General features: G+C 44.2%; 1 protein-coding gene across 1 annotated transcript in view; it reads right to left on the minus strand.

The window, feature by feature from the left end:
- The window catches only part of RPS6KA3 (ribosomal protein S6 kinase A3), a 173,480-nt gene that overhangs the window by 57,521 nt on the left and 95,785 nt on the right, over positions 1-20,174 (minus strand). Inside the window, exons 3-4 of the mRNA XM_040338242.1 lie at positions 14,696-14,812; positions 7,948-8,029 (exon numbers count right to left, since the gene is read on the minus strand). Coding sequence (XP_040194176.1) covers positions 7,948-8,029; positions 14,696-14,812 — 199 coding nt within the window. The remainder of the gene's footprint in view (positions 1-7,947; positions 8,030-14,695; positions 14,813-20,174) is intronic.

A 20,174-nucleotide genomic window follows, 5' to 3' on the forward strand; every position in this document is an offset into this window, starting at 1 on the left:
GCATTGGTAATACTGGAAAAATGATTTTTTTTTTGGCAATAAAGATTTATGGTATTTTTTTGGTTATTATCTTATAAATGGTGTGGTTTTTTTCTGAAGAGTTTCTTTTCCAGGCTGCTTCAGCTCTTCCGCGCTCTTGCTTTAGCAACGACAGCTGGTTGTTAAACCAGCTGGAGTTTTTCCGGATGCATGTTGTGCGTTTTGGCGCTACCAAGTTGGCTGACTGTAGCAGAGCCTTGTTTATAGCATCAAGAGTTTCTGTGGCTGTTAGATGTAGTTGGATTGTTTTTATTTTGTTCCCCAATGTAGTTTTGAAGATTTCCGAGTGGAGCTTCTTCTGAGATCTAGTCCAGTGTGTTGTCACTGGTTTTACCATTATTTTTGAGGGGGCGTTTATGTTGATTGTGAATTTAATGGCATGGTGTCCATGGTTGCAGCTCATTTTCCAGAATATTGATTTCCAGATCTTGACTGAAAAGGAGATCGAGCGTGTGACCTGAAGCATGTGTGGGCCCACATACTAGTTGCTGCAGACCTAATCCTTCCAAGTGGTCAATGCAGGCGTCGAGGACGGGGTCCTGTGAGGAGTTGGCCCAGAGGTTAAAATCCCCGAGCAGCAGGAGATGTTCGGTGTTTAGGGTATAGGTGGAGATGAACTGTCAATGACATGAGCAGGTGTGTTTTTGGACCTGGTGGTCTATAGCACAGGGAGTATGCGAACAGTGTCCTTGGGATTTGTTTGCAGTTGCAGAGTGAGGGTTTCCATAAATGGAAGCGAGTGCTGAAGGCCTGGTTTAGTGATCGAGAGGCGAGTCTTGTGGATCACCGCTAGGCCTCTTCCTCTTTGCCCCACTCTGTTTTCTGTTAGAATGCGATAATTCTCTGGCACCAGTTCTCCTAGAATGGTGTTACAGCCAGGTGTGAGCCAGCTTTCTGTGATAAAAAGGCAGTCTAAATAGTTTTGTAGAATGAAATCATGGATTTCTTGTCAGTGTTTTACTGCCGACCTTGTATTGACCAAAGCGCACGATATGTGCTTAGGTTGGGGTAAATGCGTGTAATTTTTGACTGTTGATTGATTCTTAACAGTTGCTCATTCCTTAGAGCTTTTTTGGTGACGGCTGGTAATATTGAGGCGAATGGCTTTAGACCCCAAATGATTTCTGCAGAGTATCTCAGATTAGACATAATCGCAGAAAAACGCTGGGGAAAGTGATAATTAATCGGGGAGGTATTCAATGATGATGGGAAGGGCGATTTCCAAGTGAGTTCCCCACTCGGCAAATCTTCCTCCCCGTTTGATCCAGAGGAAGGCGAAAAAACCCTGGCCGTGCTATGCCAATCTGCCGTGACCGGGGGAAAAAAATTCCTTCCTGATCCCACAAGGGCAATCGGGGGAGCCCTGGATCAAACACTAAGTGGTGGCGGACCCTGGAATTGGAGCTGTTGGACCTGAGGATGTGGGGGTGGGAGCCAAATCCCAGCTTTAGGGCTGGGGAGTGGGGCTATGTCCCAGCAATATCACAGTTGCTGGGGTGTAGCAAGATGGCCGCCGACCAGGACTAGGCCCGAGCCAGGGGCTGTGCAGCTGGGTGAGGCCCGGTTGTAGGAAAGAGGGGGCTCTGGGGCACCAAGGGGCGATGGTGGAGATCCTCCAGGGGCAGGGGTGGTTTAGTAAAGTTTGAGGGGGTTTGTGAGGAGCTAGCTTTCCTAAATGCGGTCGCCGCAAGCTTGCTGTGGAATTGTTCAGGCCGAGGTGGGATTGAGAAATGGAGGCAGCGGGTATGCCCCGATTGCGGCTGGGAGTGTGGGGGATGGAAGATCTATCCGTTATCCCCTTATCCTTAAAAGGACGGTCGCGAATTAGCCCAAGGGGAGGTGGATATGCCTCAAGGTTTGTTGGTACAGAGTTTTTCCAAGAAGCTACAAGCTTTCTATACAAGGCCAGACCATACCCTAGGGCAGGCATATGCAATTAGCGGACCTCCAGCTGTTGTAAAACTACAAGTCCCATCATGCCTCTGCCTCTGGATGTCCTGCTTGTGGCTGTCAGAATCTTGCAATGCCTCATGGGACTTGTAGTTCTGCAACAGCTGGAGGTCCGCTAATTGCATATCCCTGCCCTAGGGAGACCACTCACTCAATTGCTGCAAGTGACACCTAAATCAGAACAAGTATAGCCCTCTTCCTTTTTCAGGATAGAGGAAACAAAGTTCAAATCTAGAAAACATTTCATGATATCTCAACACCATTATGTACAATGGACATATGTCAGCCAGCTGCTTACACATGTTCTAATGGAATAAACTTGATAAAATGCACATCTGACATTTCCAGAACCTTCTGAAATGTGGGCTTGAGCATATAAATCTTGTTATAAGATTTGAATATTAAGGGGTGAACGCTAGCATAAACTTTGAACCAATCAAATCAGCTGTTTGCAGACTGGTTTAGCCACATTAATTGCAGATATTTTAGAACTGATCCACTGCCTAATTTTCAGGCAGAATTTAATGTCATCCACCCCCCCATAGATGTCAATAGAAATGATAAGAGCGTTTTTTCAAGCGTTTCCCACTTAAAACAGCAGATGTCTGTCATTTAGTTAAATGTCTAAAAGAAAAAAAAAAATAAACTGACAAAAGCTACAAAAAAATTTGCAACTCTGCTCTAACCATCTCTAGGGTTTACAGAGAAAAGTCAGAAAATAAGGAAATATACAGTGAGCAGCAGTTGTGTGGACGAAATGCTTTGTTTAGGTCAGAGGAGAATGGGCAGACTGGTTCGAGATGATAGAAAGGCAACAGTAAGGGCTCTTTCACACAGGACGGATTCGTGATGATCCGCCCCATGAACCTCCGCTTGCTCAGCGGGGATCGCTCCGCTGATCCGGCGGATGACAGGGCTGTCCCCGCACACTGTGCAGAGACCGCCCTGTCAGATCTCCGCTCTCCCCTATGGGGGGGGTGGGGGGTGGCGTTGAATGAACACGGACAATCTGTCCGTGATCACCCGATCCGCTCTGCAGACGGATGGAAAAATAGGGTTTGTCGGAGGATTGCGGACCGGGATGAGATCGGCTGTCAGCGGATGTTCACTGTATGTCCTTTTCATCCATAACGGACGGATGGAAAAGCGGACATACCACTTGTTGCAACCAAGGTAGAGCTGCACGATTCTGACCAAAATGAGAATCACAATTTTTTTGCTTAGAATAAAAATCACGATTCTTTCACGATTTTCGCAGCGTAAAATATTTCACATTACACAAAAAAATTATTTGGGCCAATTTTGCTGGTTAGTTTTTTTTTTAATTCATAAAGTACCGTATTTATCGGTGTATAACACGCACCCTAACTTTAAGAGGGAAGTTTTAGAAAAAGAAGGTTCCATAACCCCCTGCGTATAACACGCAGGCACAGTTTACCCTCTATTTTCAGGGTAAAAAAGTGAGTGTTATACGCCAATAAAAACAGTAATAGTTTCCCTAAAAATTGTATTTGAAAGACCGCTGCGCAAATACAGTGTGACATAAAATATTGCACCATTTTATTCTCTATGGTCTCTACTAAAAAGAGAAATTATATATATGTTTGGGGGTTCCAAATAATTTTCTAGCAAAAAAAAAAATTTTAACTTGAAAACAACAACTGTCAGAAAAAGGTTTAGTGTTTAAGTGGATAAGTCAAATTGATACAACAATGTTTAGACTTGACATTCCACTGATAGAATGTTTTAAAACTTGGCAGACTGCCCAGACTTTGGATGGCTGAGAGCAGAGAGAAAATTCTCTGCATACCAGAGATAGGGAAGATCGGAAAACCCTTAGTCAAGATTGCAACAAGAAAAAAAAAAAATTGTGATAACGATTGACTATTAATCGTGCAGATCTAAACCAAGGTATGCAGAATACCAAGTCTGAACACACAATGCATCAAACCTTGAAGCAGACCACCACACCAGATGCCACTCCTGTCCGCCAAGAACAGGAAACCGAGGTTACAATTCGCACAGGTTTACCAAAATTGGACAATAAAAGATTGGAAAAACATTGCCTGGTCTGATGAGTCTCGATTTCAGCTGTGACATTCAGATAGTATGGTGAGAATTTGGCGTAAGCATGGATCCGTCCTGCCTTGTATCCATAGTTCAGGCTGGTGGTGGTATGGTGTGGGGGATGTTTTCTTGGCACACTTTAGTCCCCTTAGTACCAATTGAGCATTGTTTAAAAGCCACGGCCTACCTGAGTATTGTTGCTGACCATGTCTATCCCTTTATGACTAGTGTACCCATCTTCTAATGACTCCTTCCAGCAGAATAATGCACCATGTCACAAAGCTCAAATCATCTCAAACTGGTTTCTTGAACATGACAATGAGTTCACTGTACTCCAATGACCTCCACAGGTACCAGATCTCAATTCAACAGAGCACATTTGGGATGTGGTGAAAAGGGAGTTTCGCATCGTGGATGTGCGGCCGACAAACCTGCAGCAACTGCGTGATGCTGTCATGTCAATATAAACCAAAATCTTTGAGGAATGTTTCCAACACCTTGTTGAATCTATGCCACAAAGAATTAAGGCAGTTCAGATGGTAAAAGGGGTCCAACCTGGGACTAGCAAGGAGTACCTGAGAAAGTGGTCGTGGAGTATTTTTCCCACTAGGTGGCGATAAATTAGGCATAGATTTACAATGATTTTCTCAGGTCTGGCCACTGGAGGGCACCTAGCAACCATTAATTTTAGTTTGGAGTTGCTCTACAAGATCAGAATCCCCCCCCCCCCCCCCCCCCCCTCCATCCGAAAACGACCTTTTGCTCTTTTTAGAAGTATTTTTTTCACTCCTTAAATTTGCATTAATTTTTTTAACAGTATAAAATTGCACATGCTGGTATTAAAGGCCGTTCTGCATCATGGGGCTCTTCCGGCTTTAAGCCTTTTAGTTCCAGATTGAGGTCACGCTACCAGACATTGATGAAATACAAAACCCAAAGCGTGGCTTGGTCGTCTTTTCTGTGTATAAATTTGTGATGACCCATCATGGTGTCTGTGCCTCGGGAGAGCCTGCTGTGGCATGTGTATATATCAAGCACGATTCATTTTAAATGTGAATTTTATTCCTTTCTATTAAAAGTGAGTTTTTATCCGAACACACTGTGTGAAAATTTATCTTTATCTTGGGTATGAATATACATGGATTTGTGACTGAGGATTTCTAGAGGTATCTTATATGAGGAGTGGCGGTATCCTAGCACCTAGAGGCCCTTTAGGCAGTCTGGTAAGCCTTGTTCGACACGATTTGGAGGACTCTACAACTTTTTTTTTAAAAACACCTTTATTCTGTAATTGTTTACCAGGGTGGATACAATTTATTTTCATCACATCTTTCGTTGGACTGTTTACAAGTGCCAAGTCCAAATGTAAAAGTGAATATAGTTTATTGTCTCATGTATATTGTATTGATCATATTTGACATTATTTCATACGTTTGGTGTTGGGGGTAGCGCAACTTGTGTCTGTAACCTTCTGGAAGTGGAAAGTCGCCAGAAGGGGAAGAGCCATGTTTATGCAGCTTAAAAGGAGGGGGAAGAGAAAAGAGAACCTGAACACGGGATAAATAAATAGTGTTGAGTGACCATTCAACACACACATTTAAAAAAAAAAAAAAACTTTGGCATGTAAAATAGTTCACATAAGCTGCAGTATTGCCTTAAAGACCTGGAAATTTGATGTAGAACAATGTTTTCAATTGAACTAAAAAAAGGCATTAGGGAATCAAATGTTTTTATTTATTGCAAGAAGCCGGAGTTTAGTTTTAAAGCATTTGAAATCTTCATAAAAATGACTGCTGAATAAGATTTGAAAGCCAAAACGCACGCTATAAAAAGGGAAGGCAAAATTTGACCGATTCATTCAAAACAGAGAAAATAAACAAAAGTAATTGCTCAATAAGGATGAGCTCCGGCGTGTTCACACAGCCCATGTGCAGAGCCTGGCAGGAAGTCGGCACTGCGCTGATCACAGAAAGCGAGACAAGATGCGCGGCTGCAGAGATCGGGAAATGTCCCACTGCCTGTAATTAGCGCAGCGTAGTGCCGACTTCCTGGCGAGCTCTGCACATGGGCTGTGCGAACACGCATGCACTCATCCTTACTCAACCACCAATCTGCTTCCCGCAGAAAACGTATTCAGATTTTTGCTTTCATTTTCCGATTTACTGAATCAACCAAACAATTTGCCGGCGTATAAGACGACTGGGCGTATAAGACGACCCCCTAATTTTCCAGCTAAAATGTTGGTTTTGGGATATACTCACCATATAAGACGACCCCCTTCCTACTAGTCATGCCTCACCTCACTGTGCCATTACATGCCAGACTGCCACCACTACATGCCTCACTGTGCACCACTACATGCCTCACTGTGCACCACTACATGCCTCACTGTGCCCAATTACAAACATCACTGTGCCCCACTACATGCCTCAGTGCGCCCAATTACATGCTTCAGTGTGTCACTGCTTACCTTATTTTCCGGCGTATAAGACGACTTTTTAACACTCCGCTTCCCAGAAGACACTGTTCAGTGTTCCGCCCATCACGGATGCCCTCTCGTCCTCGGACGAGAGGGCATCCGTGATAGGCGGAACACTAAACACAGTGTCTCCTGGGAAGCCGAGTGTTCCGCCTATCACGGAACAGCAGAAAGAGGAGGAGCGGCTTTTGAAAAATGGACGGCCGTGGTCTGCATGTCACGGATAAGGTAAGAATATTAGGTTACCGGCGTATAAGATGACCCCCGACTTTGAAGAAAAATTTCAGGGGTTAAAAAGTCGTCTTATTTGCCAGAAAATACGGTATTGTCAGCCCAGATTTAGTCAACTGCAGCAAAGTTGATTAAACAGTGCTTCAAAGTACAGATGGACAATGAATGAATGACACTGAAAAAACAACCCAGGAGCTTTTGAAGGAAAAGAAGTGGAATATTCTGCAATGGCCGAATCAATCACCTGATCTCAACCCAATTGAGCATGCATTTGACTTGAAGGACGACTGTGTATAAAAATGGTTGCAGTTCGTAAAAGGTGTACTTGATATTTATGTTCAACCCCTTGAATTAAAGCTGAAAGTCTGCATTTCAAATTCATTTGGATGGTTTAATTTTATTCTGGTGGCATACAGAGCCAAAAGTATGAAAATTGTGCCGTGTCCAAATATGGACACAACTGTATACGACCAGAAAACCTTCACTACAAGTTAAAGGGATAAAAAACTGGATACAGATGAAAACAGTTAAAGCCGAATTTCACCCAAAAGGGGACGTTGCCATATTTGGAATAATTTTTATCTGGTTTTGACCCATAACTGCTGCCACTTCGCTTTGGTGGATTTACCGGAAGTTCTCCCTCTCACTATCCACAAGCTTCTAGGACACGGTACAGAGCCTAGAAGGCTGCGGGACCATTCACAAAGCAAAAAGTAGTTCACACATGCGCAGCCGTCTGTGAAGCTGCAAGTAGTCACAGCTGGCTGTCCACAGTTAACATACTGCCTCCGGGGACCCGAAGACCAGTGAAGAACCGGCTCAGGTGAGAATGGTGCTGGGTCCTTGGAGTTTTTGTAGCTGCCGACTTCATTTTTGCAGAATTTACTGAAATTCCTCTATAAAGCGGTATTAAAACCAAAAACAAAATGATGACCAGGGCTTTGGATGAAACATGTTAGCATTCTGCTGGGTTTGTTTAGATGTCTCCGATCGCTTATCTTTTACCAAATAAAGTATTGTGAACGATGGTTATCAGACTTCGTGCTTCAAAACTGTATGATACTTTATATACAGTATTACTTATTGCTTTATAATTAATGGTATAAGAAATCCCACACAAATATTGACAGAATAGATACAAAATTATATAGGAATAGACAAAATTAAGATAAGCAATTTACCTTTAAGTGTGGCTTTCTTTAATACTTTCATTGCATATAGCTGACCACCATCGGTTCCTGAGGTTTTTCGCACCAAAAAGACCTGTGTAAGCAGATGATACTGTGGTTATTAAAAGTAAACAGAGCAGGGCAAAGATTTATACCCTGATATTACATTACAAGATTTAGAGGCCTCCAGGGAGCAAAAACACAGAAGTATGTGTATTTTATCTAATGAATCATAGAACTTTACCAGGAAAGCAATTGATTTTATTGACATTCCCCCAGCAGGCATGCAAAAAGGGGCATATCTGGCTGGCTACACAAACCATTTTTTAGCATAACCCCCTGCATAGGTCAGTGTATTGCCGATGGTGTCAAAAGTAGATATGATCTACCTGTTCCCATAACTTGAAGATATACATAATTCGGAACTCCGCTTGAATACGTGTTTCTTTGCACAATATTGCACACTGTGTTGGTGTGCCATTTGTAGTGAATGGCATGGCAAGTCAATTGCGTTACTCTGTGCATTTTACCACATGTCTGCAACATACAAGTGTAAAGAGGCCACAACTGCAAGTTTAATGTTAAAATTAAGTTCTACCATTACCCTTTTCATCTCAAGTGGGTACTGTGTGGACGTGGACACTGTGTGGACGTGGACACTGTGTGGACGTGGACACTGTGTGGACGTGGACACTGTGTGGACGTGGACACTGTGTGGACGTGGACACTGTGTGGACGTGGACACTGTGTGGACGTGGACACTGTGTGGACGTGGACACTGTGTGGACACTGTGTGGGTACTGTGTGGACACTGTGTGGGTACTGTGTGGACACTGTGTGGGTACTGTGTGGACACTGTGTGGGTACTGTGTGGACACTGTGTGGGTACTGTGTGGACACTGTGTGGGTACTGTGTGGACACTGTGTGGGTACTGTGTGGGTACTGTGTGGGCATGGACACTGTGTGGGCGTGGACACTGTGTGGGTACTGTGTGGACCAGGACACTGTGTGGGTACTGTGTGGACCAGGACACTGTGGGTACTGTGTGGACCAGGACACTGTGTGGGTACTGTGTGGACCAGGACACTGTGTGGGTACTGTGTGGACCAGGACACTGTGTGGGTACTGTGTGGACCAGGACACTGTGTGGGTACTGTGTGGACCAGGACACTGTGTGGGTACTGTGTGGACCAGGACACTGTGTGGGTACTGTGTGGACCAGGACACTGTGTGGGTACTGTGTGGACCAGGACACTGTGTGGGTACTGTGTGGACCAGGACACTGTGTGGGTACTGTGTGGACCAGGACACTGTGTGGGTACTGTGTGGACCAGGACACTGTGTGGGTACTGTGTGGACCAGGACACTGTGTGGGTACTGTGTGGACCAGGACACTGTGTGGGTACTGTGTGGACCAGGACACTGTGTGGGTACTGTGTGGACCAGGACACTGTGTGGGTACTGTGTGGACCAGGACACTGTGTGGGTACTGTGTGGACCAGGACACTGTGTGGGTACTGTGTGGACCAGGACACTGTGTGGGTACTGTGTGGACCAGGACACTGTGTGGGTACTGTGTGGACCAGGACACTGTGTGGGTACTGTGTGGACATGGACACTGTGGGTACTGTGTGGACATGGACACTGTGTGGGTACTGTGTGGACGTGGACACTGTGTGGGTACTGTGTGGACGTGGACACTGTGTGGGTACTGTGTGGACGTGGACACTGTGTGGGTACTGTGTGGACGTGGACACTGTGTGGGTACTGTGTGGACGTGGACACTGTGTGGGTACTGTGTGGACGTGGACACTGTGTGGACGTGGGTACTGTGTGGACGTGGACACTGTGTGGACGTGGGTACTGTGTGGACGTGGACACTGTGTGGACGTGGACACTGTGTGGACGTGGACACTGTGTGGGTACTGTGTGGACCAGGACACTCTGTGGGTACTGTGTGGACCAGGACACTGTGTGGGTACTGTGTGGACCAGGACACTGTGTGGGTACTGTGTGGACCAGGACACTGTGTGGGTACTGTGTGGACCAGGACACTGTGTGGGTACTGTGTGGACCAGGACACTGTGTGGGTACTGTGTGGACCAGGACACTGTGTGGGTACTGTGTGGACCAGGACACTGTGTGGGTACTGTGTGGACCAGGACACTGTGTGGGTACTGTGTGGACCAGGACACTGTGTGGGTACTGTGTGGACCAGGACACTGTGTGGGTACTGTGTGGACCAGGACACTGTGTGGGTACTGTGTGGACGTGGACACTGTGTACTGTGTGGGCATGTGGACCCTGTGTGGGTGTGTACACATGTGGTTTTACTGCCCCTCCAACCGGACATGTAAACAAGCCCTTGGTTCACATATGTGTGGATGCGTGTGCAGGGCAGCCCATTCTTTCCAATGGGCTTCGGTATTCGCAGAAATGCAGGGAAAGTGGCCGACGACCCTTTTTAAAAGATTGCGCTGCCCCAAAAGCACTGCATGTTTGCCAACGTGTGGGGTACCATTAAGAATTAATGGCACAATTAAAGAGAATTTGTCTGTGTGTCAGGAACAAGCGCGATTTTGTATGTTTTCTGCGACACAGCAATGTGAACCAAACCTTGCACAGGGGTGCCTCAAGATTGAAAAGAGTGATCCGGCTGGGAAAAGGTTGAGAAACCCTGATCTAGTAGAATAAATCTTTTCATTCCAGTGCCAGAAGTTTCAGCTTGTGATCAAACATGAGGCATGCTGCAGGGCACTAAACAGGTTAATGCATAACCTCCTTCTGTAGTAAAAGGGCTCATGCACACTGTAGTTTTGCCAGCTCTCCTACTTGCCTTTCCTCCTGGCAGCAGAGTTTTGGCAGAAAAAAATGCTCGACACTTGTAACGTGTTTAGGTGCATGAAGCACTTGTGCATTAATTCATTAAATTGTCTAGAAAAAAAATTTCTGCCAAAATGCTGCTGCTCCTGGACACGCTGACAATGTTTTTTCTTGTGTCTCCAAGAGCCTATGTGTGCATGGACACAAAGGCCAACATGCAGGGGCATTTAGAGGCAGTCAGAAAAAGAAAAAAACACCAGAACTTCCCTAACAGCCATGTTCAATATGTTCAATAAGCATAAGGCCCAAGACCTGACATTTCCATTGAAGAAACTACATATCCTACAATCTCTGGGTTTCACAGTTTAATGGTCTGCAGGTGAGAGTTAGTAACTAGATCTGACACAGGCAGAGCAGGGCAAGTTCTCAATGCTATGTGACCCATAAGAAGTTGCTTGTCCCTTTAGCGAATGGGGGCAAGCTGGATGAATGAATAAATGGACATAGGGGAATTGATAAGCCGTGGCACTACAAGCTTGGCTAAAAAGAAACTTACAGATCGCTGGTAACTACATAGCAATGTCAGTGATGATTCGATGTTACTTGCCATTCATTTTTATTTTACACCACAATAAAATATTCATAAGCTTTTTCCATTTTGCGAAAGCCATAAGTCCATCATGCACACTACCTTAAAAGCTAAACGGAAGGCAAAAAAAAAAAAAAAAAAAAAAACAATAAATGCAATTATGCATTTACACTCATCGGCCACTTCATTGGATACATCTTGTTAGTATCAGGTTGGACCCCCTTTCGCTTTCAGAACGGCCTTAATTCTTTGGGTCATACATTCAACAACGTGCTGGAAACATTCCTCAGATTTCGGTCCATATTGACATGACAGCATCAAGCAGTTGCTGCAGATTTGTAGCTTGCACATCCATGATGTGAATCTCCCATTGCACCACATCCCAAAGGTACTCTATTGCAGTGTTCCCCAACCCCCGGTCCGCGGCCCACTACCGGGCCGCAGCACTTCTGCAGCCAGGCCGCGAGCAGGCGTCATGAGAGAGCCCCACATGCGGACCGCGGCACTCTGCCATTCGGACCTCAAGGAGACTTTTTTTCCTCCTGCGTCGCTCATAGAGCCGACAGCGGGAGGCGGAACAATTCTAGGTGGAGGGCGGAGCTGCCGAGGTTATCAAACAGGCGATTGGCTGCTAGGACGGTCCTTCATCCTAGCAGCCAATCACCTGTTTGTTACCTCGGCCCTCCATCCAGAACTGTCCCGCCTCCCTCCCTGCAACTTTTCTCCTCATGCTGTGCCTCCCTCCGATCTGTCCCTAAGTGTGGGGGATGGAACCGAGGACTGTAATGTGTGGGGGACAGAACCGAGGACTGTAATGTATGGGGGACGGAACCGAGGACTGTAATGTGTGGGGGACGGAACCAAGGACTGTAATGTGTGGGGGACGGAACCAAGGACTGTAATGTGTGGGGGGGACTGAGGACTGTAATGTGGGGTTATGATATAAATAGGGGCAGATGACAGTACTGTTAATGGGGGAGCCCAGAGTATGACAACACTACCAGTGACAGGGTGAGTGTGAGCAAGGCCTAGTGGGGGCACTAGCTTCATCTGTTGGGGCCTTACCACATCTGGTGGCAGGCAGCATGGCAAGTGACAATCCGCATCTGGTGGCAGGCAGCGTGGCAAGTGACAATCCACATCTGGTGGCAGGCAGCATGGCAAGTAACAATCCGCATCTGGTGGCAGGCAGCGTGGCAAGTGACACACTCAAAGCTCCCACTGATTCTGCATTATGGTGGGTTTAACTTTATTTTTTACTACAATGTAATAAATAGAAATAATGCGCTGACAAATTGCCCGCGAAAAATCGCTTACCCCCCGCATGCCACGCCCAACCTCCCCCCAACCGGGCCTTGGAAAATTTTCTTCCATGCAGCCGGTCCCCGGTGCCAAAAAGGTTGGGGACCACTGCTCTATTGGATTGAGATCTTGCTACTGTAGAGGCAGTTTGAGATGATTTGAACTTTGTGACATGGTGCATTATACTGGTGGAAGGAGCCATCAGAAGATGGGTACACTGTAGTCATAAAGGGATGGACATGGTCAGCAATACTCAGGTAGGCTGTGGCATTTAAACAATGCTCAATTGGTACTAAGGAGCCCAAAGTGTGCCAAGAAAATATCCCCCACACCATCACCACCAGCCTGAACCATTGACGCAAGGCAGGATGGATCCATGCTTTCATGTTAATTACACCAAATTCTGACTATCTGAATGCCGGAGCTGAAATCAAGAGACTCATTAGACCGGGCAACGTTTTTCCAATTTTCTACTGTCCAATTTGGTGAGCCTATGTGAATTGTAGCCTCAGTTTACTGTTCTCAGCTGACAGGAGTGGCACCTGGTGTGTACTACTGCTGTAGCCCATCTGCATCAAGGTTCGATATGTTATGCGGTCAGATGGTATTCCGCATACCTTGTAACGAGTGGTTATTGGAGTTACTTTTACCTTTCTATCAACTTGAACCAGTCTTTCCATTCTCTTCTGACAAGTCATTTTTGTCCACACAACTTAGCTTATCACTGGATTACTTTATCGGACCAGTCTCTGTAAACCCTAGAGATAATTGTGTGTGAAAATCCTAGTAGATCAGCAGTTTTTGAAATACTCAGAACCAACCTATCTGGCACCAACAATCGCAAGTCACTTAAATCCCCTTTCTTCCCCATTCTGATGCTCTGTTTGAACATCAGCAAGTCATCTTAACCACGTCTAGATGCCTAAATGCATTGAGTTGCTGCCATGTAATTGGCCGATTAGCAATTTGTGTGACCAAGAAATTGAACAGGTGTACCTAATAAACTGGCCGGTGAATGTGTTTAAGGCTAGGTTCACACTGCTGCGATTTCAAAACCGCGGTAAAATCGCGATTTAGCAGGTGCGGTTTTGCCACGATTTCGGCCACGATTTAAGAGACATCTGTGCAGGGTTCAATGTAAATCGCGGCCCGAAATCGCAAAAAGTAGTACAGGAACTACTTGTTGAAATTGGTGCAGCGCCGCAGATGCGGCGTCGCACCGATTAGGACGGTGCCATTGCCGACAAATGCCGCCGATTTGAGATGTGATTTGACAAGTGAAATCGCATCTCAAATCGTACCCAGTGTGAACCTGGGCTAAGGGAATTTTTAAATGAAACCCATGTTTTATCCTTGCATTAGCCCCTTGTAAACCTAAACATAGCTGCACTCTAACTGGAAAACGGAAGGCCAGTGCTAGGAGACAGTCAGGCTCTTCAGAACCACATATGCCGAGAAAGCAGGAAGCTCAATCAGCTTGTAAAAATGGGATTTATAACAAACTTTATTCATAAATCACAAAGCTGGTAAACCTTCCCAGAAAAGGTGAAAACTGTTTTATATCCGACAAAAACGTTTATTACATGAAGATTGGTATACAGCCATCATCATAGAAAACAGACATGCAAGTATAAAGCACAAACAGGATACATTGAACTCTGCACTCCAACATAGAATCACTGTCTTATATATTTGTGCTGTTCCTCACCCCACATTTAGTCCCAGACCAGGTCCCCAGAGGCGAGCCCCGGTGTATCCAGCCATGGAGCCCATAAAAGGTGGAAACCTTAGCTGGCAGTAATGCTGACAAAATATAGTGATAGAAAAAGGATGACCTCATCAGCGCATTGCATTTCCCATCCCTGTCCAGTCAGCAAACTGGGGATTGTCCAGGTCCTGCCTAAAGTGCAATGAAGGACCCTTGCTGTGCCTGCATAACAAAGTTGCAAAGAGCCGCTACTAAATTCACACTAATATATATGGGGAAGAAAAGCAGTTCAGATGCAAAGAAACGTCTATATATACACATTCCATGAAACACTCACCTTTCCAAATGAGCCCTGTCCAAGTACCTTGAGCAGCTCAAACTGCGAAGGGTCAGCCTTCTCATATCCCTCTTTTACATGGTGCGTGATTGCAATCTCGTTTATATTTGCTTCATCCTACAAAAGAGAAAAAATTTAAAAAAAGTTGAACATTTTGCAATAAATATATGTAACACATGTTTAAAAAAAAAAAAAGTGAGGTGAAAGTCTTGGCTGCTGATATATTTTTTAAATCAAATTTTTTTAACCGCTAGCCGACCATGTCACGAACATTTACGTTGGCAGTATGGCACGGCTGCGCAAAGCAACATATATACCTTGCTTTAAATTTTGCTGCGTGCGGGCACACCCCTGCCGCAAGCTCCATGACTGCACCAGCAGGCTCTATGTCCGACGGTGTCCCGCAATCGTGTCACGGAGCTGCAGAACAGGGGAATGCCTGTGTAAAACAAGGCATCTCCCTGTTCCGTCTTGCAAAAGGACACTGATCTTCTGCTCCCTGTCATCGGGAGCAGCGATCAATGTCGTGTCACTGGTAGCTCAGCCCCCACACAGTTAGAATCACTTCACCCTTTCCTCGCCCCCTAGTGGCTAACCCCTTCCCTGCCAGTGTAATTTACACAGTAATCAGCGCATTTTTATAGCACTAATCGCTGTATAAATGACAATGGTCCCAAAATAGTGTAAAAAGTGTCCGCCATAATGTCGCAGTCCCGATAAAAAAAAAAAAAAAAAGCCAAAAAACTATCCCCCATTTTGTAGACGCTATAACTTTTGCACAAACCAATCAAACGCGTATTTTTAAAACCAAAAATATGTAGAAGAATACGTATCGTCCTAAACTGAGGAAAGTGTGTGTGTGAGTGTATATATATTATATATATATATATATATATATATATATATACACACATATCACACACACATACATACACACACATACACAATGTCCTTATTTCTTCTGAGAAATCTCACTTCCTGTTCTTGTCTGTAACTACACACCGTAATGTGAGGCTTTCTCCCTGGTGTGGAGAAAGCCTCTTGAGGGGGCGAGTAGGATGCCCACTAACACACAGCTCCTTTCTCTGCAAAGTAGAGTGTGCCGACTTGCCTGCTTACCCCTCCCCCCTCAAGAGGCTTTCTCCACACCAGGGAGAAAGTCTTGCATTACGGTGTATAGTTACAGACAGAAGAGCAGGAAGTGAGGATTTCTCAGAAGAAATGAGGACATTTAAAAGCAAAATGGAAGGATGAGGTAAGTGAAGGAGGACTGCACTAAGGTAAAGGAAGCCATTTAGGGGGGAAAAAAATATTTTCTTTACAACCCCTTTAAGCTGATCGAATCACTAAGAAAAAAAAAAAAAAAAAAAAGTAGTATCGCAGGCTTTAAAGAATAATATCAGGATCATGGCTGAAGCTTTAGCCACGATACGGATTTTACCACCATTCCCCAAGGACATTATATCTGTACATTGATCGGGAAGTGTTTAGTGTCAAAGAGGAACTTTAGTTAGGAAATGTAATCCTGCTAGATCACTTCAGGTTGGCCCCTTTTGCAGGTATAGCGATGTAAAACATTAAAAAGTGCCCATGTATATTTTCGTTGTGTACCAGTCTGGACCTTCATGAGTTCTGTGCAAAGCATAATTCATATTGACTTCGTGTTTTTTTTTATGTTAAGAAATGTTTGTATTCGGATACACAACTGATGTGCTTTATTTGTGGTCACTGTACCTGTTCAGTTTTACTTTTTCTATTGAAAATTCTCAATAAAACCATTGGAAAAGAAAAAGTGCACATGTTCAGTTGATCTCCAATTTTAGGCATTTGTAGAGGCCATTCTGCTGACAGCCTTAAAGTGGAATCACAGACTTGTATCCTATATAGTCAAGGAAGCTGCTTTAGTTTGATCTGTAAATGCCATGGTGCTGCACATGTGAACAGTAACAGTCATTTGATGGTTTGGTTGAGGACACAAGCAAAATGTGAGTTATCAATTCCGGCATTCCAGCAATGTAACCGATCGTGTCACGGAGAGGCAGAACGGTGAGATACCCATGTAAACAAGGCATTTCCCTGTTCTGCCTAGTGACAGGACAGAGATCTACTGCTCCCCGTCATCGGGAGCAGTGATCTCGGTCATGTCCCTTGTAGCCCCCCCCCCACAGTTAGAATCACTACCTAGGACACACTTAACCCCTTGATCACCCCCTAGTGTTTAACCCCTTCCAGTGTAATTTACACAGTAATCAGTGCATTTTATAACACCGATCTCTGTATTAATGACAATGGTCCCAAAATGGCATCAAAAGTGTCCGATGTGTCCGCCATAATGTCGCAGTCACGATAAAATTATTATTAATAAAATAAAGCCATAAATCTATCCCCTATTTAGTAGACACTATAACTTCTGCGCAAACCAATCAATATACGCTTAATGCGTTTTTTTTTACCAAAAGTATGTAGAAGGATACATATTGGTCTAAACTAGTTTATTTTTTTTAATATATTTTCGGGAGATATTATAGCCCAAAAAATAAAGACCGCAGAGGTGATCAAGTACCACCAAAAGAAAGCCATTTGTGTCAAAAAAAGGACGTTAATTTTGTTTGGGTACAACGTCGCACAACTGCGCAATTGTCAGTTAAAACGACGCAGTGCTGTATCGCAAAAAGTGCTCTGGTCAGGAAGGGGGTAAATTCAGCTTTTATTTCTATCCTTGCAAGTTCCTTTAATCAAATGTTTTCTAATTTGCAGGTTGAAGCATGTTCTAATTAATGCACATTGCACCACTTGTCATTTACTTATGTGCATTGAGCAGGCCACTTTGACCATGGGGTGCACCTATGACAAAATTCTCACAAAAAAAAAAAATCCCATTTATGCATTTTCCATACTGGAAAGGACATTCAGTAAGAAAATGAACCGCAATCAAATGAAAAACGACTCGCAGTCTGACACCGTACTACAAATCATCACTGTTCTTTTTTTGTGAGCGATTCACATGGCAAACAAAAACAAAAAAAAAAACTTTTGGATGCAGCACTTTATTATTTTCATCTCCTGTATAATGCACTGAATTCAGCAACAATTGTGCAATTCCTTGTCCAAGGTCACTTGTGTCAAGCTACATATCCAATCTTCAGAAAAGAACAGCTTTCAATGCATAGTGTTTTCATTCATGTAGAAACCCTGCAGAGCGCAGCTTGGACCCCTGACTGGTGCTGGATATTTGAGTTATATAAAGAACACATTCACTTCTGAAAGTTTCATGTACCATTAAGGTCTTTAAATGGCAGATTTAAAATGGACAACTGGACTTAACAAGAATTAGCAGTACTGGTCTATGATGACAAAGTCTTGCTTCCAGTAAACCATATTTCATTTGTTTAGAAGGAAAGCTTTTCCCATTCAGAATTAAGCGGAAGCAGAATTAGTCACTATCTGCCCATTCATTTACAATATCACTGATTAGTCAGAACAAGCAGACTGCCAACATGTTACTATGCCCACCTTTCTCTTTATTCCTGTGCTGCTTGTACCACGCTGAGTCTTTTCATTTAGTCACATCTAACCTTGTGATATGCTATGACTGACCTCATAAATTCCTTGCATAAATTTAAAGTGGTATAAAACCCAAAAGCAAATATTTATTAAATTGCAGCTTACCAATTCTTCGATTTGGGGGCTGCATTCGTTTTTCCTTTATTTTCACCTGGGGGATATGGGTAGTAGTGTGTTTTTCAACAGAACAAGCTCTCCTGCAAACGTATCAGTGCTAACACACTGACAGAGGTGCTTACAATGATCAGCTTTTATTTATTCATGAAAAAACCTATACCCCAAAAGGAAAAAAAACAACTGTTGCGGTAACTGCAAGCTGGCGTTTGGCTTAAATTTTTTTTAACATATTTAAGTCTGCTAATGTATCCAACACCCCCTCCCCCCAGACTGACAATGCTGCTCCTGTGCTCCTTCATCCAGAGTGGGGGCAGTCCAATACAGGAGGTGCGTTTACTGGCCAGATCACCAAACAGAGGGAGGAAACCAGCCTAAAAAAATAAACACTAATGCAGCCTCTACATTTAAGGAATGGCAAGCTTAAATAAATGTAATTCTTGGGTTTAATACCCCTGTACAGCTGATCTCCAGCCACAACAAATCTTTTATAACTAGTTATCGTATTTATCGGCGTATACCGCGCACTTTTTTGCCCTGAAAATCAGGGCAAAATCATGGGTGCGCGATATACGCCGATACCCGCGTTTCACTTAAATGCCTGCGCCGACATATACCGAGCGCAGTACACTCGGGTACATTCGGCCAGGCTCGGCTTCGCTCGTAGTCACACTCTGACGTTTATGCGTGAGGAGCGAGCATGGCCGAATATACCCAAGTGTACTGCACTCGGTATATGTCGGCGGAGGCTTCAAACTGTGCGCGGGAAGCGGGGATTCGACATGAAAACAGCGCAGGAAAAGCCGGGAGGACACCACCGAGACCGCAGACGGACGCCGGACTGGACGAGGCCGCCGGGCAAGACACCAAAACTGTAAGTAGTAAAATGTAATAAAATGTTTTTTTTTACAGGATTTTAGGGTTAACATTAGGGGTGCGCGCTATACGCCGAAGCGCGCAATACCCCGATAAATACGGTAGATATCTGCATGCCTGTTGCACATCATGAATGTGTTTATCTTGAGACAAAATTGATTGCCTTCTTTCCCTGACAACTTCATATTAAGTCAACCGATCACCACCGGCTCCTTTCTAAAAAGGGAGAGGTGGTTGCCCCCCCCCCCCCTGTTCAGATGAAGTGGTTGTAAATGTAGAAGTTTTTTTTTACCTCAACCACTTCAGCCCCTGACCATTTGGCTGCCCAAAGACCAGAGCACTTTTTGCAATTCGGCACTGCATCACTTTAACTGACAATTGCGCGGTCGTGCAGTGTGGCTCCCAAAAAAAATTTACATTTTTTTCTCCCCACAAATAAAGCTTTATTTTGGTGGTATTTGATAACCTCTGCGGTTTTTATTTTTTGCACTATAAACAAAAATAGAGCGACAATTTTGAAAAAAAAAAAAAAAAGAAAGCTATTTTTTTTACCTTTTGCTATAATAAATAACCCCCAACAACAAAAAAAAATGGTTTCCTCAGTTTAGGCCTATAAGTATTCCTCTACATATATTTGGTTAACAAAAAAAAACGGAATAAGCGTTTGATTGGTTTGCGCAAAAATTATAGTGTCTACAAAATAGGGGATAGTTCTATGGCATTTTTTATATATATTTTTTTTACTAGTAATGGTGGCGATCAGCGACTTATCGTGACTGCGACATTATGGCGGACACATTGGATACTTTTAGCAATATTTTGGGACCATTAACATTTATACGATCAGTGCTATAAAAACGCACTGTGTAAATGTGACTGGCAGTGAAGGGGTTAACCACTAGGGGACTAGGAAGAGGTTAAGTGT

This window comes from Rana temporaria, chromosome 2 (assembly GCF_905171775.1).
Source record: "Rana temporaria chromosome 2, aRanTem1.1, whole genome shotgun sequence".
Lineage (NCBI taxonomy): Eukaryota > Metazoa > Chordata > Amphibia > Anura > Ranidae > Rana > Rana temporaria.